The sequence below is a fragment of the Rhinatrema bivittatum genome, chromosome 5 (assembly GCF_901001135.1).
Source record: "Rhinatrema bivittatum chromosome 5, aRhiBiv1.1, whole genome shotgun sequence".
Taxonomy (NCBI): domain Eukaryota; kingdom Metazoa; phylum Chordata; class Amphibia; order Gymnophiona; family Rhinatrematidae; genus Rhinatrema; species Rhinatrema bivittatum.
This window is the reverse complement of record NC_042619.1, coordinates 335699010-335720477: the sequence shown is the minus strand read 5'-3', so window position 1 is coordinate 335720477 and position 21468 is coordinate 335699010. Positions and strand designations below refer to the sequence as shown.

Sequence of the window (21468 nt, the reverse complement as noted above, 5' to 3'; positions counted from 1 at the left end):
ATTTCAGCCCTGTATTTGGGTTGAAAGAAGATGACCAGAGTACAGCCTGTCTAATGGCAATTCATAGTCCATCCTGTGTAATTTGCTCTGCAGGCATATGAGACTCTTCCCATCAGGTAATCTGTGCTTACATCCCATGGATACGTTTAGCAGTGCATTGCATGGCTGGTGGTGATTATGTTGTTATTATTTCCAGGAGCGCTTCTTTCACAAGACATACACCAATTTAGGATTTCACAATCCAGTTAAAGTCACTGAAGAGAGCACCAGGTAAGGTAGGGGATGGAGGGAGAGAAGGAATCACTGAATAGTGTTGAGGGGAAGGCCAGAGGGCAGTGGGAGAGTGGGGATAATTGGGGCGAGAAACGGCAGAAACGGAGAAGAGCAGCAGGTAAGGGAATAGGGGAAATCCCAGAGGGAGCTACAGGTGAGGGGAGGGGGGAAATCCTGAGGGAGCTGTAAGTTCAGTTTTTTTGTGGGGGATCAGTGAAGTGAGTAGAAGGTGGTGTGTGTGAGAAGGGTACACTGAGGAGAGATGTCAGGGGAGAGGTCATCGAAGAGAGTAGCAGGGATTATATGTGGGGAGGGGTGGGAGGCATAATAGATAAGAAATAGAGGGACGCCCACACCTCCAAAAAGCATAGCAAGTGAGGGGTGGTGGGTTACCACCCCTGCAAGAAGAGCAACAGGCAGAAGCGTGGGGCTGGGAGTAGTGAGAGAGATCAATGAAGTGAAAAGTAGGTAAGCCCTCTATGCGGGGTGAGGATATGGATCCTGCATAAGTGTAAATGGGTGTTCCTGTTCATACCCAGATCAGTCTAGACATGTGGCATCCCTACCAGCAGATGGAGGCAGAGAACAAAACTTTGAGGCACTGTTACATATCTGAGAGTGTCACCTGCAGTCTCTCAGTATTGCTCTGTCTCCAGCAGGTGGTGGAGGTGCAAACCTGCAGTCTAACAAAAAAAAAAATAAAAAGAATTTGAAACATAGAAACATAGAAATGACGGCAGAAGAAGACCAAACGGCCCATCCAGTCTGCCCAGCAAGCTTCACACATTTTTCTCTCATACTTATCTGTTTCTCTTAGCTCTTGGTTCTATTTCCCTTTCACCCCCACCATTGAAATATCTAGCTTGATTAGTTAGGGGTAGTAGGGGTAGTAACCGCCGCAATAAGCAAGCTACACCCATGCTTATTTGTTTTACCCAGACTATGTTATACAGTCCTTATTGGTTGTTTTTCTTCTCCCCTGCTGTTGAAGCAGGGAGCTATGCTGGAAATGCGTGATGTATCAGTCTTCTCCCATGCCGTTGAAGCAGAGAGCCATGCTGGATATGCATCGAAAGTGAAGTATCAGACACATTTGGTTTGGGGTAGTAACCGCCGTAACAAGCCAGCTACTCCCCGCTTTGTGAGTGCGAACCCTTTTTTCTTCTCCCCTGCCGTTGAAGCAGAGAACTATGCTGTATATGCATTGAAGGTGAAGTATCAGGCTTATTTGGTTTGGGGTAGTAACCGCCGTAACAAGCCAGCTACTCCCCTCTTTGTGAGTGTAAATCCATTTTTCCACATTTCCTCTTGCTGTTGAAGCTTAGAGCGATGTTGGAGTCACAGTAAGCATGTGTATGTTTATTGAATAAGGGTATGTCTCCAGGCAGTAGCTGTCATTCTGGCGAGTCACCCACTCTTCATTGGCGGCCTCTTGACTTTATGGATCCACAGTGTTTATCCCACGCCCCTTTGAAGTCCTTCACAGTTCTGGTCTTCACCACATCCTCCGGAAGGGCATTCCAGGCGTCCACCACCCTCTCCGTGAAGAAATACTTCCTTGGATTTAGGAAGTTGTCCCTGAGGTGTTAGGTACCTCTTTGTGGGCCATCCGCGAGCAGGGGGTTGGAAACCTCTGCCTGCTGTAGCTTGCTGCTTCTGTAAACCTTGATAGCCAGGGAATTGGCTCCCTCGCTGCCACCGAGATCTCCTCCTACAAGTTGCCGTCTTCTGGTCAGAGGGAAGTAATCCTGGTTTTTTTTTTCATTTTAGATTGTTTAAAAAAAAAAAAAAAGAGGTAGTTTAGAAATCAGGAACTTCAGTCTGGGTGGTTCGGTGACCTGGGCATTTTCGACAGCGGGAGCTGTCGGCGTTGGCAGGAGGGAGAGAAGTAGAAGCCTGCCCTTGGTTTTCTCCCATCGAGGGAACTGGTTATGCGGAGAAAGTGTACCGCATTCCACTCGGGCCAAAATGGCAGCCAGCTTTGTCACATCATTGTGCTCAGGCTGAAATTTTGCCTTTAGTGGCCGTGTGGAAAATGGTGCCGAAACCTCTATGGTGGCATGCGGGCTCTGGTCTGGGAGGCACAGTGCTTGCTCCTTCTGTAGCGACTGCGCATCGGGGGAAGAAGGTACCTCCACAGAAGCAGTGATCGATAAAAGGGATCCCAGGTCTTTGGGGCCGCGGCTGCGGCCCGGGGGATCCAATGGTACAGCCACGCCTGCAGGGATCACACTCAGGGTCCCTCACCTCCAGGGAGCCTGGAGACTCTCCTCCTCCTCCTCTTTCTCCTGTGTTCCAGGGTGCTAAGGAGAATCAGGATGGGAGAGTGTCAGATGAGAGTCTGCTCGCTCATGGTGAGATGATCTGGAGGAGATTTCTCCGGAATTTGTCCTGCTTCTGCATAGGGCCTTCCTGGCAAGAAAGGGAGCAGGAGTGGAGCGGCCCAGAGAGATGCAGCCAGGCTATCCTTCCAAGAGGACGAGGGTGGTTTCTGCAGGAGGCTCTGGAGATCTGCTAAGACGCCTGGGTCTTGGTCGCACAGGAACTGAGGGCGTCCCCAGGGATTTGGATGACTTGGATGATCTGCAGGAGGATCCTATGGACCTGCATGAGGGGACCCGGATGTGGACGCCGATGCGGATCTGAATACTGATCCTGATGTTGTTAAAGATTACCCTGATCCGGATGAGTCACTTGTGGCGGAGGGGGATGACCCTCAGGTGGTTCGCCTGTTTAAGAAGGAGGAATTGCGTCCCCTTATTCCCCAGGTTTTGGAGGAACTAGGGTTTAAGATTGCTCAGGAAGAATTGATTTTGAAGGGGTGAATCAGGTCCTGAATGGGATGCGTGGTCCTCCTAGTGCCTGCCAGTTGCCTAAGAAAATTCAGAATTTGGGAAGCTGAGAATGGAACTTCCTGGAGGTGGGCTTGAAGGTCGGTAGGGCAATGGTGAAGCTTTACCCATTCATCGGAGAGACCCTGGATCTCCTAAGGATTCTTAAAGTGGATGCGGTGGTTTTTGCCATGACCAAGAAGACTACGATTCCAGTAGCTGGCTCAGCCTCTCTGAAAGATGTGCAGGACTGCAAATTGGAGATTCAGTTGAAGCGCATGTTTCAGGTTTCTGCCTTAAGCCTCCATGCGTGGTTTGTGGCAGTATGATGCAGCGGGCTTGCTTGTGCTGGGTTCAGAAAGCACAGGAGCAGGCCTCAACTGGGATGTTCAATCCTCTGCATTCTGCGCGTCTGGAGTGGCTTATGTGGCAAATGTGCTGTATGACTTGGTGCATACTTCGAGCAGGAGCATGATCTCAGCGGTGGTGTCCCGCAGGCTCTTGTGATTGCGCAGTTGGTTGGCAGACATGTGGTCCAAGTACCAGTTGTGTAATCTCCCCTTTAAAGGGAAACGCCTGTTTGGGGAGGATTTGGATCAGTTGATGAAAACCTTGGGATATCAAAAGGGAATAGGTTGCCTGAGGATAAGAGGAGCAGTAAGAAGGTTCTCCCATCCCGGTCCCATTTTTGGGATTCGCGACAATTCCGTTTAGGCAAGGGATCCTCAGTTTCGGGACCGAAACAGTCTTTGGGATGGCGGCAGTCCTTTCAAAGTACCCGCAGATCCTCCAGGGATGTCACTGGTCATGGGACCAGAGGAGGAAAGTCAGTGCAATGAAGCCAGGGTCACCCACTCTGTCGTGGAAGCAGTAGGAGGCAGATTGTCCTGTTTTTTCGAGGAGGGACCAAGATTACCTCGGATCCAGTGGGTTCTGGAGGTGGTAAGAGATGGTTACACTTTAGAATTTTCACACCTAGTCAGGGAGGCCTTCCTAGAGTCCCATTGCTCATCTCGAAGCAAGCAGGAAGCAGTAAGGGGGACTCTGCAGAGGATACTAAGTTTGAACGTAATAGTTCCAGTCACGCTGGTCGAGCAGGGATACAGGGGGTACTAACTAAATAAATATTTTGTGGTCCCCAAAAAGAGGGCATTTTCTGTCCCATTCTAGATTTGCAAAGGGTGAAAGTAGCCTTGTGGGTTCCACGTTTTCGCATGGAGATGTTGTGCACAGTGATAGCAGCAGTCTACAGAGGAAAGTTCCGGGCGTCATTGGACCTGACAGAGGCTTACCTCCACATTCCCATTCGAAGGGACCATCAAACGTTTCTACGGTTCATGGTGCTGGGACAGCACTTTCAGTTCCGGACTCTCCCCTTCGGCTTGGCCATGGCACCCCGAACCTTCACAGAAGGTTTGGGGTGCCATGGTGGCGGCAGCCTTGAGATGAGAGGGGATTTTAGTCCATTGATATCTAGATGATTGGCTCATTTGGGCGAAGATGGAGGAAGAGTGCGGTTGATCCATCCAGTGAGTTATGGACACCCGCTGGGTTGGGTAATAAATGTGGCAAAGAGTCACCAAGTTCCGACCCAGTCGTTGTAGTATCTGGGAGCAAGCTTCAATACCCAGAAAGGCAGGGTGTTTCTGACAGCAGACAGATTGTCGAAGTTGCAGGCGCAGGTGACGCGCCTGTTACACCTCTTGGTCCAAAAGTCTGGGATTATTTGCAGGTCCTGGGCTCCTTGGCCTCCACACTGGATTTGGTTCCGTGGGCCTTTGCTCACATATGACCCTTGCAAAAGACGCTCTTGTCCAGGTAGAATCCATTGTCAGAGGAGTATTACCTGCCTTTACGTCTTCTTGGAGAATCCAGGACCAAAGGTCAGATGGTTCGAATTTTCTTGGACAATGTGACAATAGTGTCATCAATTGTCAAGGAGAGATGAAGAGTCACATGGTGCCTCTGGAGGCTCAGCAGCTGTTTGTTTGGGCGGAATGTCGCCTCGAGGGAATAGTGGCATCTCACATTGCAGGAGTGGAACACGTGCAAGTGAATTACCTCAGCAGGCAACAGCTAGATCCAGGTGAATTGGAGTTGTCCCCGGAGGCCTGGGATTGCATATCTGCCAGGTGGGGCGCTCCTCAAATGGATCTCATGGCAATGCGTGCCAATGCAAAGGCGGCAAGATTTTTCAGTCACAGAAGGGAAGTCTGCTTGGAAGGGCTGAATGCTCTAGAGTGCCTGTGGCTGACGGGAGTTCTAGTGAATGTGTTTCCTCCTTGGCCATTCATCAGTTGAGTTTTGCAGTGCATGGAGACGTATCCAGGGAAGGTGGTGCTGGTGGCACCGGAGTGTCGCAATAGATGGACCTCTCAGGTTTGCTTACCTGCCAGGGTTGCTGTGACAAGGACCCATATTTTTGGAATGGGAGGATCGCTTTTGTCTCGTGGCTTAGCTTTTGAGAGGCGGCGCTTGTGCCTGAAAGGTTATTCAGAACCAGTAATTTCCACATTGCTCCAGGCTAGAAGACCTTCTATTTCTATGGCATATGTCAGGATCTGGAAGGTGTTTGTTGTAGTGTCTGCAACAATGGCTGGATCCCCTTACTGTGGGCATTCCTCACATCTTGGCCTTTCTGCAGCAGGGGTTGTCTAAGGGATTAGCCTATAGCTCGTTCCGTGTCCAGGTTTCAGCCTTGGGTTACCTTAGGGGCAAGTTGCGGGGGAGGTCTTTGGCCTCTCATCCTGATGTGGTTCAATTCCTGAAGGGGGTTAAGCATTTGCATCTTCCGGTTCGGAAGATATGCCCAGATTGGCACCTCAACTTAGTGCTGCGGGTGCTTTGTGGGGTGCCCTTTGAGCCCTTAAGAAGTGTCTTTGAAGGATCTGACATTGAAGGCAGTTATTCTGGTGGCCATATGTTCACCCAGATGGATTTCAGAGCTTCAGGCTCTGTCTTGCGAGAATCCTTTTTTTGCATATTTCTAACAGGGTGACGTTGCGAACGGTCCCCTCCTCCTTCCATATGAATCAGATAGTAGAGCTTCTGGTGTTTCCAGAGTGGTCTAGGGAGTCTCCGAAGGATAGGGATCACCATCTTTTGGATGTGCGTCTGACTCTATTGTGTTATCTGAAGGTCACTAACAGTTTTCGGTGGTCGGATCACCTTTTTGTTTTGGTGGAGAAAGGAGTTGAAGCTTCTAAAGCCACAATCTCTTATTGGCTGAAGGAGACCGTTTGTTCAGCTTATATTTGTAAGGGTCGTGAAATTCCAGTAGGCCTGAGAGTGCATTCTACAAGAGCACAGGCAGCCTTCTGGGTGGAGTGTCAGCTGGTGTCTCCTCAGGAGATATGTAGGGCCACGGCATGGTCCTCGCTTCATACTTTCACCAAGCATTATCGATTGGATGTTCGGGTGCAGGAAGCTGCGACATTTGGTGAAAATGTTCTATGCGTGGGTCTTTAGGATTCCCACCCAGTCTAGGGGTGCTTGGATACATCCCACTTGTTTGGACTGATCTGGGTATGAACAGGAAAGGAAAATTGGTTCTTACCTGCTAATTATTGTTCATGTAATACCACAGATCGATCCAGAGACTCATCCCTTTGCTGCTGAAAGACTGAATTTCCTGGTGGTTTTGTACACCTTATAGCAGAAATTTTGTAAACTGTACATAAGCTGAGAGGTTTTTTTTTTTTGTTAAGCGTTATCAGGATGTTTTTTTCTGGAAGTATGAGAGGCTCCAGTTCAGGGAGTTCCAACCCTGTGATTCCTGTTCACCCTGGAAAGGGGCATGGTTTCTCCTCTTTGACTTTGGTACAGGTCAATACTGAGGGACTGCAGGTGGCACTCTCGGATATGTAGCATTGGCTCAAAGTTTGTACTCCGCCTCCATCTGCTGCTAGGGATGCAAAACCCACTTGTCTGGACTGATCTGTGGTATTATAGGAACAAAAGTTAGCAGGTAAGAGCTAATTTTCCTTTTCTTTTTATTTTGGAAACAGTGCATATCAGCTGAATTGACTGTTTCAAAACACTGTTTCACACTAATTTCATTCTCCCACTTGCTTCAGATTTAGGGGTTGGCTGGTAAGGAGGCTCTGTTTCATTGTTTTCATGTTCGATCGGAAGATTGAGTCGGAGAACTCCAACGATTTACACGATAAGATCTATAACAGCAAAAGGTATGTCTGTCTTGGCTCTGCTCCTTCTGCCCTCTCTTTACCTTACACCTCACATCTCACATCTGCTCAATTTTCACTTGTCACAAAGGAACTGGTTTTATCACAACTGCAGTCAATCATGAAAAAATGCACAATAACTAGCATTTGCTGACACAATGAGAAATTATTGGCTACTGTTGCAGGTCAAGACTGGGTAGGGAGGAGGAGGGGCTTTATCGATAGATTGGGGCTGGGCAGGCCACAGCAGTGGCATATTGCAGCTGGGGAAGTGAAGAATTTGGTGGCTGTACTGGTAGATTTGAGCTGGAGAGGCAGGAGGGAGATGGCTGTGTCAGTAGATGAGGTGGGTAGGGGAGGTTGCAGCAGAAGCTGCAGTCAGGTTGGGACTTAGGAGGGAGGGAGGGAATAGGAAATGGCTGAAATGTCATATCGCAGAGCTTGAAAGCAGTTTTCATGTATCAGTAAACCACAACAACTAAAATGAAAAATTTATGAAAAAACACTTTTTAATTGCCTGCTTAGAAAAGCATGGTTTGAAGGTGCGGTGACACTAAATACTCAGACTTCGAACATATCTCTCTCTGGGTAGGAGGTTTTGTAATTGAGGAGCAGGTAATGAGATGGTTCTACTCCCGATCTCTACTGATTGAGCATCTGCCTTTTGTAGAAGCACAAAATATTTCTTGTGGTGATCTTAAGCAGCGATCTGAAAGATAATCGGGCCCTAGTTATTTCTGGCTTTAAATGCCAATATTATTATCTTAAATTGGGTCCGAAACATGACTGGCAGTCAGCTTAAAGATGCTGACATAAGAGCAGTGTGCTCTCTACAAGGCACTTCTGCTGGCATTCTAGCCGCTGAGGTGTGGACTAATTGCAGTTTCTTCAAAGACTTCTCTGTTAGTCCAGTTTATAAGGCATGCAGTAGTCTGCCCTTGATATAATTAGTGCCTGGACCATCAAAGCCTTCTGATACCTGGTATGAGTTGCTTCTTTTTCTCAATGGAATTGAATGTCCATGTGTGGTAGGGACTACAGCAGGATTTGAGGCAAACGAGTCCTTGAACAATTTCCATTTCCTGGCGTGTAGCCAGATGGACTCAGAACCAATGGGATAGTATCCGCGTGCTAGCAGTTGGAGACGGATCTGACGTCATCACGGGGTATATAGCCCCACAGGAAGCGCAGCGATTCAGTAATTTCCGTCTCCAAAGCAGTTTGGAGTGCCTACACGCTGGTTCAGCGTGCTTTCCAAGCCTATTTTAATCTTTTTCTTTTTCTCATTCTAGATTCTACTTTTCTTCTCTACAAACGACTATCGAGCCCCACGCTCCTCAGGGGACGTTTCTGTCACTCCCCCCAGTTGAGCTTCCCGGGGCGCTTACCGTGGCCCCCCGGTGGGAAAGTCCTCGGTCCGGCCGAACCGCGGCAGGGACACAGCCTCCCGGGGGAGACTCGGGTGTGGCTCCGAGGCCCTCGGTCCCGGCGTGGACGAGGTAGCGGGTGCAGTTCCTCCAATCGCGGCGGTGAAAGGTACCGGCCCTTTCCCCCCGCAGCCGGAGACCGCCTGTGTTCCAGCCTAGAAGCGCCGAAGATCGGGTAAGGCGTACATCTCTTCACCCAGGTCTCCGAAGTCTCGGGGATCGGCGGCGTGGCGAGCCGTGGAGGACGCCATTTTGTGGCCCTATTCAGGTATTCCGCGCCCGTAATGGGCGCGGCTTTCTTCCTCCTTGTGCGTATATTGTATTGTTTTCGCATATTGGCTGCCACTGTGAGTATATGCCGCATATTATTGAAAGCCTATTGCATGCCATAGAGCGTATATTGCTAAACGGCTTAGTGCTGCTTGCCTATTGAATACCATTAAGCGTATCTTGCTCACTGCTTACGTGCTGATTGCCTATTGAATGCCATTACGCGTATATTGCTCCCTGCTTAGTGCTGTGTACCTATTGCTATTTGTGCGCCTGTTGTCTTACGCGCCTATTGACGCCGCGTATTATTGCTATTGTGCGCCTGTTGTATTCAGCGCCTACTGCTGCCGCGTATTCTTCCTCTTGTGCGCCTGTTGTATTCAGCGCCTACTGCTGCCGCGTATTCTTACTATTATGCGCCTGTTGTATTCAGCGCCTATTGCCGCATATTATTACTATTGTGCGCCTGTTGTATTGAGCGCCTATTGCTGCCGCATAGTATTACTATTGTGCGCTTGTTGTATTGAGTGCCTACTGCTGCCGCATATTCTTCCTATTGTGCGCCTGTTGTATTAAGCGCCTATTGCTGCCGCATATTATTACTATTGTGCGCTTGTTGTATTGAGTGCCTATTGCTGCCGCATATTATTATTATTGCGCGCCTGTGCTATTACGCGCCTATTGCTGCCGCATATTATTGCGCGCTTGTGCTATTTGGTATGGATCAGCCCGCAGCCGCATCCTCAGCGGCGCGGCCGCTTGTCTCAGGCATTTCAGCCCTGGGCCTCTGCTCTGCATGCCACCTTAGAGCCACACGCAGTACTGAGCCAGACTCACTATGTGCCTAATGTGAGGCGGCAGGGGGACCCTCCGGCCAGGACCAGTCTCAGCCGCAGTTTCTTGACAGTTCCCCTGGGGCTACCCCGGATTTGGGGGGCAGTCTTGACCATTCGGGAATCCCGGGGGATCTTGTACCCCAGCGATTAGAGGCTGCTTCCATTTCCTGGGTGGATCTCTTTAAGGGGATTCATGCCTTCGTCCAGATGCAGACGGCTTCCCATCCCGGCCCTACTGTCCCTGCTGCTCTGGTGGTTCCTGCTGTTGCTGCGGTTCCTGCGCTGGCTGCATCTGCTGCGGCCGCCGCTACGATGGCAGCGCCTAGGGATCCTGTGCCTGGACCCTCACAGCCTTATCGGGAGCAGGACCTCCCGCCACTGGACAGTCCAGATCAATCGGACCAGGAGGTTTCGCCGGACGAGTCCGACCTCCCGGATGAGGGGGACCTCCCCCCGGGGATTGAGCCATATAGAACCATGAGGCGGTTCTTGCCTAAGGAGGACCTCTTGGACCTCGTGACTCAGTGTCTGGCGGAGTTGGATATCACTGGTCCCAGTGCTTCGGTACCTTCTGCGCAGAACCCCCTGCTGGAAGGTCTTCGTCCTACAGCTCGCCATTTTCCTTTCTTGCAGGCAGCTCAGCAACTCATAGATTTGGAATGGGCGGCGCTGGCGGCTTCCTTCAAAGGGGGCCGGGCCCTGAAAAGCATGAGCCCGTTGGCACCGGCTCTCCAGGACCTCCTGGCATGTCCTCAGGTGGACGGCTCTCCAGGACCTGCTGGCATGTCCTCAGGTGGACGCCTTAATTAGCGCTGTGGTCCAGCGCACTACTATTCCAGTGGAAGGGGGGACGGCCCTCAGGGAGCCCCATGACAGACAAATGGACACCATTCTGAAACAAACTTTTGAGGTGGCAGCTCTTTCTTTGCGGATTGCGGCCTGCTGCACTGTGGTGACACGTGCCTGCTTGTCTCAGGTTAGGAACAACGCTCCAGCGGCTGACATGGAGTCCGCTCTTTCCTTCCTCACTGATGCCGCATCGGATTTGGTTCGCACTACAGCTAAGGGGATTTCATCCTCCGTAGCCGCCAGGAGGCAGCTCTGGATCCGGCCGTGGTCAGCTGATGCGCCTTCGAAGTCTCGTCTCACCAGATTACCCTTTCAGGGCTCGTTTCTGTTTGGCAGTGACCTTGATAAGCTAGCCACTACCTGGGGTGCCTCTCCTGTGCCTAGACTTCCGGAAGATCGATCCAGGAGGGGACAGCACTCCTTTCCACGGCCCTACAGGGGCAGGAGTTCCCAGCGCTTTGTTCTGTATAGTGGGCGCTATCAGGCGACTCGACCTCCGGCCAGGAATCAGTCCTTTCGGACCAAGCAGCGCAAGCGTGGGGCTGGCCCAGGCTCGGGCCCTGGTCACGCCCCGCAATGAGAATTTGCCGATTCATCTGGGGAACGAAGCCATAGGGGGCAGGTTGACCCTCTTCTACCCCAGATGGGTTGAGATTACGTCGGACCAGTGGGTCCTCGCCGTTATCCGGGAAGGATATTATCTGGATTTTCATCTTCTTCCTCCGGACAAGTCTGTGGAATATTCATGTCCCCGGCACAAGCAGGCAGCGTTAGAAGCTACCCTGGCGAGGCTCCTGTCCTTGAACGCCATCCTCCCAGTACCTGCCTGGGAAGTGAATTCTGGACACTATTCCATTTATTTCATGGTACCCAAGAAAGGGGGCACTTTTCGGCCTGTGCTGGACCTCAAGTCAGTCAATCGCTACTTACGGGTACCAAGGTTTCGCATGGAAACTCTGCGCTCCGTCAAAGCTGCAGTCCAGCCCGGAGAATTCCTCACGGCATTAGACCTGTCAGAAGCATATCTTCATATTCCGATCCATCCGGATCATCAGCGCTACCTGCGCTTCAAGGTTCTGGGCCGCCACTTCCAGTTTCGGGCTCTACCCTTCGGGTTGGCCACGTCCCCACGAACATTCACCAAAGTGGTAGTAGTGGTGGCAGCGGCACTCAGGGGGGAAGGGATTCTGGTCCATCCCTACCTAGACGACTGGCTGATCAGGGCGAAATCTCGAGAGGAGAGCCTGCGGACAACCGACAGAGTGATCGCCCTTCTGGAAAGCTTGGGCTGGGTAATCAACCTCAGCAAGAGCTGCCTACTGCCTTCCCAGTCAATAGAGTATCTGGGAGTGCAGTTCGACACTCGGGCGGACACGGTCAGTCTTACGCCCAAGAGACAGTTGAAGCTTCGACAGCGTATCCAGTATCTGATGAGAGCCAGTCGGCCCATAGCCTGGGATTATCTGCAGGTTCTGGGTCTCATGGCATCCACCCTGGAAGTGGTGCCTTGGGCGCGGGCCCATATGAGACCTCTACAGCATTCCCTGCTCTCTCGCTGGAGCCCCAGTCGACGGGACTATTCCACGCACCTTCCTCTACCGGCCAGAGTTCGGACCCAGCTGCGGTGGTGGTTGCAGTCCAACCACCTGAGCAGGGGGTCGAAGATGTCCTCGCCCACGTGGACCTTGCTCACCACGGATGCCAGCCTGAGCGGCTGGGGAGCACATTGCGAAGAACTCACCGCGCAAGGGCGATGGAACAAGGGCGATGGAACAAGGCTTGGCATGCCTTCGATTCGCTCACAGACTACGGCACAGGGCTGTCAGAGTGATGTCCGACAATGCCACCACGGTGGCCTACATCAACCAGCAGGGCGGAACCAGAAGCCAACAAGTATCTCTGGAGATCGCCCCACTGATGGTTTGGGCAGAGGCGAATCTGCAAGACATCTCCGCCGTCCACATTGCCGGGAAGGACAATACCACAGCAGACTTCCTCAGCAGAGAAAGCCTGAATCCAGGAGAGTGGCAGCTGTCCCCCACAGCTTTCCAGATGATTGTCGATCATTGGGGGATTCCGGCCATGGATTTACTGGCGGACAAGTCCAATGCTCAAGTCCCCAGCTACTTCAGCCGCAGGCGCGACCCGTTCTCTCACGGCATCGATGCCCTGGTCCAGCCATGGCCTCCAGGGACTCTACTATACGCCTTTCCTCCGTGGCCTCTGCTGGGCGCCATCATCCACAAGATTCAGACGCACCGGGGCCTAGTTCTTCTAGTGGCGCCAGACTGGCCAAGAAGACCCTGGTACGCGGACATGAGACTACTACTGGCAGGGGAGCCTCTTCCTCTGCCTCCTCTCCGGGACCTTCTACGTCAAGGCCCCATCCTCCATGAGGACCCAGCTCAATTCTCTCTTACGGTCTGGCCCTTGAGAGGGCTAGACTGAAGAAAAGAGGTTACTCGGGGCCCGTGATTGATACACTCCTCCGAGCTCGCAAGTTTTCCACATCCCTCACCTACGTACGGATCTGGAGAGTGTTTGAAGCATGGTGCGACACTCACGGCACCAATCCACAGGATTTTCTGCAGGATGGGCTTCAGAAGGGTCTCTCCCTCAGCTCCATCAAAGTTCAGGTAGCGGCACTGTCTTGCTATGGTCCCAGGAGGGATGGCAAGACCATCGCCAAGCACCCAGATGTCTCTCGTTTCCTGCTGGGTGTCAAGCATATTCGTCCGCCACTAAAGTGGCCTGTGCCCTTATGGAACCTTAATCTTGTTTTGGATTTCCTCGCGGGATCCACCTTCCGACCCCTTCGGGGCTTGTCTCTCCGGTCTCTCACCTTGAAGTTGGTGTTCTTGCTGGCGGTGTGTTCCGCACGCCGCCTCTCGGAGCTACAAGCACTGTCCTGCCGTGATCCCTTTCTACGGATCACTCCGGAGGCTATCCAGCTTCGGACGGTTCCCTCCTTTCTCCCTAAAGTGGTTTCACAGTTTCATCTTAACCAAACTATATCCTTGCCTACCACGGTAGGTTTGAAGAAATCTGAAGAAGGCCGTTTATTACGCCATCTCGACATCGGCAGATTGCTGCCCCGGTATCTGGATGTGACACAAGACCTGCGAAAGACGGACCACCTGTTCGTCCTACACAGCGGGAAGAAGCAAGGTGAAGCGGCCTCTCGGCCCACCATTGCCCGCTGGATTAAAGAAGTTGTCAGAGCAGCCTACGTGGAGGCTGGGAAGGCTCCGCCTCTACAGGTTAAGGCTCATTCTACCAGAGCGCAAGCAGCGTCTTGGGCTGAATCCAGGATGCTGTCGCGGACAGAAATCTGTAAAGCAGCGACGTGGTCCTCCCTTCATACCTTTTCCAGGTTCTACCGTCTGGATGTCCAGGCCAGGGAGGACTCGGCTTTTGCAAGGGCGGTACTATATGGTCCTCAGGCAGCCTCCCGCCCCGGCGGGGAGTAAAGCTTTTGTACATCCCATTGGTTCTGAGTCCATCTGGCTACATGCCAGGAAATGTTGAGATTACTTACCTGGTAATCTTCTTTTCCTTAGTGTAGACAGATGGACTCAGCATCCCGCCCAGCTGCCTGTGTACATGAGTTTCCACCGGTTTCAGGTAAGCCAGGGCATTTGTTTACATAAGAGCGTACACTCTGCCGGTGTCTGCGCTTTCCGTTTGTGAATGCTGGCGGTCTCCAGCCACTGTCAATCGGTCAGGGGAATCCTGTTTTCACTTTTCACTTTTCACTGAGCGTCAGTACACACATCCATAACAGCTTTTGCAAGGAAGATTACTGAATCGCTGCGCTTCCTGTGGGGCTATATACCCCGTGCTGACGTCAGATCCGTCTCCAACTGCTAGCACGCGGATACTATCCCATTGGTTCTGAGTCCATCTGTCTACACTAAGGAAAAGAAGATTACCAGGTAAGTAATCTCAACATTTGATCTTTTTCCTCTGGTAAATTGTGTAGCCAACTGTTTCTGGGAGACTCTCCTTATTTGTTAGTTCTCCACCCCTTCTGAGAAGAGTTTATGGAACAGCACCTGCACCAGCTCCTTAGCTTACGGCTCCTCTGAAGATATTATACTGCTTGTTTTTGTATTCTTGGGTATCTTCCTTTGTTCTATCAATTGTTAGTGTAACTCCAAGCCAGGATGTCTTTTATTCAGAGCCTGTATAGTTTACAGGCCTATGAGCTACCTCCCACCTCTGCCTCGTGTTCCTACCAGCTCACACTTTGCTTTCACCCTTTTTCTCTTGTCTGTTGTTCCCTTTTGTCTCCATTTTCACCTTCATCTTATTCCCTTTCTCAGCCTTTTCCCCTGTCCTAAGATCTTGCTCTGTTTGATTCTTACTGTGATTTCTTTTTCTCTCTCCTGCCATGCCTCTCAACTCCTCTTTGTATAGGGTGCAGGATGTAATTGGTTGGAGTTGCACTCCTGAGTCTGGAAGCATACCAGTATCTGCTAATTCCAATGGAGTATCTACTAGCAGATGGAAGAGAGAAGTACTGAAGATATTGGGACAGATCCAATCCCCCCTTTCGCCATTTCTGATCAGGTAATTGTCAGCTGGTGCTGCATCTTCTTGTGGTGAGAGAATAATTAGAGGTGAGGAAAGCTAACTGAGTTACCACATTGTAAACTGCTTTCAACTTTATCCTAGGACAATGATGGTGAACTCCACTCCTTGAGTGCCACAAACAGGCCAGGTTTTCAGGATATCCACAATGAATTTGCATGAGATAGATTTGCATACAATGGAAGCAGTGCATGCAAATCTTGCTCGTGCATATTCATTGTAGATATCCTGAAAACCTGGCCTGTTTGTGGCACTCGAGGACTGGAGTTCACCATCACTGTCCTAGCAGTCTAAAAATTATTTTAAATAACCAGCAGGAGGTGCAATCACATTTTGACTGACATAGCTGCTGTCTCTGACCAAATAGTTACAGCTTCTAGTGCCAGCTGAGATATTTTGTCACGGCTGGCAGAGTGTAAGAAGCTGTACTGAATTCAGTTTCATGATGGGTACAGATGGAAGGAGAGGTTTTTGTGTAGTGGGTGGGATGTATGGTTTATCTGGGGCAAGGGACGGGGCTAGTTTGTTTGTCCTTGTCTGTGGTAGAGATATGGTAGCCTAGTTTGCCAGGATAGGGGGCAGAAGATGACTCATTTTCCTGGGCTTTTCTATGGTGGGAGAAGATATGGAACATATAAGTATGTGTGTGTTATAGTAACACAGTAAATGACAGCAGATATAGATCAAAATGGTCATCTAGTCTTCCTAGCAAGGTGTTTCCCTGTACGTACCTGGATCAGTCCAGACTGTGGGTTGAGCCTCCTGTCCAACAGATGGAGACAGACCAAAACTGAAAGGGTATTCTGTATCAGGACAGAGCCTACCCTGCATCCCTTAAGTATTCGTCTGTCTCCAGCAGATGCAGGCAGCTGAACCTGCGGTTCCCCTTCTTAGCTCCTTATCTTGTCCCTGAGGGGATTTTTCATACTATTTCTAAAGGATCAAGCAAGTATTAGCTATTGTCTGTAATTAAAAAAAAAAAAAAAAAAGACGACTTACTTTGAAAGTTTTCTATCTAACTTTCCAGGAGACAGTCCTGTCTCCTCGCTCTGCTGGGGGCCTAGGGGGGGGGGGGGGGGGGCTTTGCCCCTTGAAATCTTCAGCCTAGGCTCCCATTCCGTGACCACCTGGGGCGATACTGGTGGTCCAGTCAATCCCCCTTGGCAAGCTGTCCACTTAGGGCTGAGGATTTTAAAGTGTGCACTTCTGTGTTTAAAAAAAAAAAAAAAAAAAGAGGAACCTTTTTTTTTTAACTGAGCCCTGTTTCTTTTTTCTTTGAGAACTGTGGACAGCTCCGGTATTGTGCAGGTTCATTCTCTGCCTCCACTGCTAACCGCACAGCTCAGCTGTTTTTTTTCTCCTCACAGTGATTTTTTTCTAAGTTCTGATGCCACAATCCTGCATTTGTAGTGCCTGTGGGGAGCCTGTCACGAGGCTTTCCAGCGCAGATCTTTGCTCCAGGTGCCTGCTGGGTGGGGAGTGCCCTTCCTCGGCACCTCCGACTACGGCACCCTGGGAACGAGCTGCACGACGCGTGGCCAGGCCGTTCCCGACCCGAAAAATTGCGGGAATGGCGGCCATTTTGGAATCCATCTCAGATTCTGAAACGAGGCTGCAGGAAGAAGATGAGCCCAATTTTGTGATTTCTGCACCCGATTTGAGCCCCCCTCAACCAAAGACTTGTTTTTCCACAGAGTTTGTGCTCCTGATGCACAAATCTTATCTGGCTAGTCTGCAGGAGGAGGAGGATCCCCTTCTAGGGCCCCCCCCCGCCTAAGCAACCTCCAAAGGAACCGGAAGGGCAGGGCTCCGTTAGAGTAAGGGTGGTCCCAGGGGTCCAGCCGCCTCCGGATCCCCCTCAACCGCTGTCTGTCCCTGATCCGGATGCGGATCCTAAGCTTCCTATCCCCCCCCCCTTAAGGGGGTCGATCCGCGGGTGCTCCGCATATTTCAAAGGGAGGAACTGGAACCACTCATTCCCTTCATTTTGCAGGAACTGGGAATCGAGGTGCCCCCGGAGGATATGGTTACGGCCGCTATGCCTTCTAACGCGGACCCAGTCCTGGCAGGACTTAGGGCTCCTCCACGTACTTTTCCATTCCATCCCATGCACAAGCTGATGCTCCTGCGAGAATGGGAATCCCCTGAGGCAGGACTACGAGTGGTTAGGGCTATGGATAAGCTCTCCCTGAGGAATGTTTGAATATGCTTAAAATCCTAAAGTAGATTCTTCTGTCTCGGCAGTTACCAAGCACACCACCATTCCTGTTGTGGGGGCTATGGCCTTGAGGGATGTTCAGGACTGTAAATTGGAATTTTATCTCAAGCGTATCTTTGAAGTTTTGTCCCTTGGAGTTCGGGTGACAATTTGCAGCAGTCTCATGCAGCGGACAAGCCTCAGGTGGGTTCAGCAATTACTCAGCACCCAAGACCTCCCGTCTGCAGAGGCAGAGCAGGCGCAGCGGCTAGAGGGTGCCATAGCGTATGGGGTGGATGCCCTTTACGATCTTCAACGTGTACAGGCCAGAGCCATGGTCTCCGCTGTTTCAGCCATACGTCTTCTCTGGCTGAGGAATTGGTCTGTAGATGCTTCTTCTAAGGCGCAATTAGGCACTCTCCCCTTCAAGAGTCAGTTGCTTTTTGGGGAGGACCTAGAGTAGCTTATTAAATCTCTGGGAGAAAATAAAGTTCATAAGCTGCCGGAGGACCATCCGAAACAGTCTCGGGTGTTCTTTGGCTCTCGCACTCGATTCAGAAGTCAATGTAGATATAACACAAGAGCATGGGGTTCCTTTCCCAGAGGGACGGCTTCCAGATCCCAATCCTGGTCTCATTCCTTTCGTGGACGGTGACCCTTCCGGGATAGTAGTCAGCAACACTAGACTGCAAAGTCCTCCTCCCAATGAAATACGGCCGGCCCATTCCTCCACTCTAAACTTAGGTGGATGTCTGTCCCTGTTTCTCGAGGAATGGGCTAAGATAACGACGGATCAGTGGGTCCTAGAGGTAATAGAAAAAGGCTACACGTTAGAATTTGCTTGACAGCTATCAGACCTTCACTTAATCTCCCTCTGCGGAAGTCAGAACAGGCCTGCGGTCGACCAGACCCTAAGCAGACTACTGGAACTGGGTGCCATAGTCCCAGTACGGAGGAGGAACAAGGAGCCGGCCAATATTCCATCTACTTCGTTGTCCCAAAAAAGGAAGGCTCCTTTCGTCCAATTTTGGATCTCAAGCTGTCAACCGAGCTCTCAAGGTTCCCCATTTTTGAATGGAAACCCTGAGGGCAGTCATAGCGACGGTTCGCTCAGGAGAATTCCTGGCATCGCTCGACCTGACGGAGGCCTACTTACACATTCCGATTTGCTGCGACCATCAGCGGTACCTTCGCTTCGAGATACTGGGCCAACATTTCCAGTTCCGAGCACTCCCACTCTGTCTAGCTACGGCGTCGCGCACTTTCACCAAGGTTATGGTGATTGTGGTGGCCTCCCTTCATCGAGACGGAGTGCTGGTACATCCCTACCTAGACGATTGGCTCATCCGGGCCAAATCGGAGTTCCTTTGCGAGCTGGCGGTCAGCAAAATCCTGGCTGTTCTGACCTCCCTGAGCTGGATCATCAACTTTCCCAAGAGCAAGCTTCAGCCTTCACAGACCCTGGAATTCTTGGGAGCGCGGTTCAACACTCGAGTCGGCAAAGTCTTCCTCCCAGACTTGCGAGGGACCAAGTGCGCTCGTTTTTCTCTCTCCCACTGCCCACGGCCTGGGATTACCTTCAGGTTTTGGGCTCCATGGCCTCCACTATCGATCTGGTCCCTTGGGCTTTTGCGCATATGCGTCCGTTACAGAAAGCTTTACTATCCCGCTGGAAGCTGGTGTCGGAACAGTTTCAGATGCCTTTCCCGCTGTCTGAGTCTACCGTCGCCGAGCTACAATGGTGGCTCTCGCTTGCCCACCTACTGAAGGGAGTGTCCCTCCAAACTCCACAGTGGATCATTGTCACAACGGACGACAGTCTCTCCGGTTGGGGAGCAGTGTGCTAGACCCAGTCTACTCAAGGCTACTGGTCCCCAATCCAATCTCTTTGGCACATCAACGCAAAAACAAAAACATTAGCTTTATGGTCACTTTATTCTGTATTTGGTGAGAGTCTGTCTGTGTTCTGTGTGTGTGACCCAGCTAAGGGTGTTCTGCGAGCTTGTAGTTTCTTGGTAGGAATCTATAGCAGCTTGGCTTGTTCTGTTTTCCTAATAGGAGGTGTATTGGTGTTTAGGGCCTGGTGTAGTTTTTGCAGTGCTGCCTTTTCATAGGTAGAGTTGTTACTGTTTGAGTTCTATAATGCAGGTGTAACTTTGTGTACATTATTGCAGATCCTGTAAGTCTGTTAGGTGCTATATTTTTGTTTTGCATAGAATATAGAGTGGCTTTTTTGGGTTTCCATTCCAGTTTCTGTTTCCATATTTGTAATTTGTGGTCTTTCTGTACTTGTTGAAGGTTGATTCTGTGTGTGACAGAGGTGAAGTATTTTACTAGTATGTAGGCATTTGTATCAATATTATTTGTTGTGTTTTCTCAATAGAACATGCATTGGTGGTAAATTACTGTTTTTTCATAAGGAGGGCTATTGCACCTGGTAGGTGAAAGTGTTTATGTTGCTGTTATTGAGATGTCACCTGAAATATCTTTTTTTGTATGGTAAATTGAACGGGGATTGTCCTAGTCCTGCTCTGCACCCATTGTTGGGGGTCGAGGAGGTTTCTGTGGAATGCAGATTGTTTGTTTACATTTAGCTTGGTGATGGTCACATGTTAAGTGTGTCACGCATGTGAGAACCATCTGTCGGGTGTGTCCCAATGGAAAAAAGGTTGAGAACCACTGCTTTAGCCAGTAGGGATCTTCTGTGTTTATCCCATGCCCTTTGAATTCCGTTCCCATTCTTGCCTTCACCACCTCTTCCTGCAGGGAATTCCATGATAAATATTTTCTGATGTTCCGGAGGCTGCCTCCTTGTAGTTTCATATCATGACCCCTAGTTCTATAGCTTTCTTGCCATCAAAAGATTTTGATCCTTGTGTGTTATTGGTACATTTCAGGTATGTAGAAGTCTGTATCATCTCCCCTCTAGGGTCTACATATTTAGGTCCTCAAGTCTCCTGTCCTATAACTTTAAGTGCAGACCTCACACCATTTTGGTTGCCTTTTTCTGATCTGCTTCGGTCCTGTCTCTGTCCTTTTTTAGATACGGGTAAGGCTTCACCAGTGACCTGTACAGGGATATCATCACCTCCTTTTTTCCTGCCGGTTATATCGCTTTGGAGCCTAGCATCCTTCTGGCCCTAATTGCCACCTTATCACATTGCTTCGCTCCATTCAGATCATCAGAAACCATCACCCTGATGTCTCTGTCCTACTCTGTGCATAGCGTTCTTTTGCCTTCTATTGTGGCTCCTTTGGATTACTGCACCCCAAATGTATGACTTTGCATTGAATCCCAGCTGTCAGACCTTTGACCACACCACAAATTTTCTCAGATGACTTTTCATTCTTTTTACTCCTTCGGGTGTATTCACTCTGCTGCAGGTCTTAGTGGCATCTGCAAAAAAGACAAACTTTTCCTTCTAACCCCTCTGCAGTTTTGCTCATGAAGCTGTTTATGAACCAAGGGCAAGTATTTACACCAGAATTGATTGAGCCTACCAGGTTCAGAAAGAGTCCAGTGAAGTCATTAGTGTAGTAAGATATCTAAGTCACAGACTGTATTTCCATTTATTCTGTTCACAAGGATCTTTTTTTTTTTTTTTTTGAGAGAGAGTCTTATGCTGTCTGATCCTAGTACTGCAGGAGAGCAACTCTGGAACAGCTTGAGGCTCTTTTTGGTGCTTGCATTGATAGTAAGTTCCTCTAAGTTCTGGGGGTGAGCTCCTTCTGTGCCAATCTAATTTGACCGCCCATGCTCCTGATGATGAAGGGGCAGGGACACCAGTGGGCTTCGGTTTCTTCGTCCTGTGAAGAGATGGCTGAGACGCTAAGACCGTATCAAAACGGTAGCTATTTATAAGATAAGTATTTTTGCTTCTTATTGTTGGTATTGCACCTTTTTGAAAATAATTTTGTATATTATAATTCTAGGCAAATATTCCTTCTTTTGTAATGAAGCTTTATATGCCCCTGAAGAAGCACTGTTGTTGCAAAACATTGGCCTTG

At 50.2% G+C, this 21468-nt stretch overlaps 1 protein-coding gene across 3 annotated transcripts in view; it reads left to right on the top strand.

The window, feature by feature from the left end:
• GPAT2 (glycerol-3-phosphate acyltransferase 2, mitochondrial) overlaps positions 1-21468 on the top strand; it is a 462570-nt gene that overhangs the window by 122203 nt on the left and 318899 nt on the right. For all 3 annotated transcript variants that reach the window (XM_029604447.1, XM_029604446.1, XM_029604448.1), the window contains exons 4-6: positions 197-270; positions 7181-7291; positions 15090-15242. In XM_029604447.1, coding sequence (XP_029460307.1) covers positions 197-270; positions 7181-7291; positions 15090-15242 — 338 coding nt within the window. The remainder of the gene's footprint in view (positions 1-196; positions 271-7180; positions 7292-15089; positions 15243-21468) is intronic.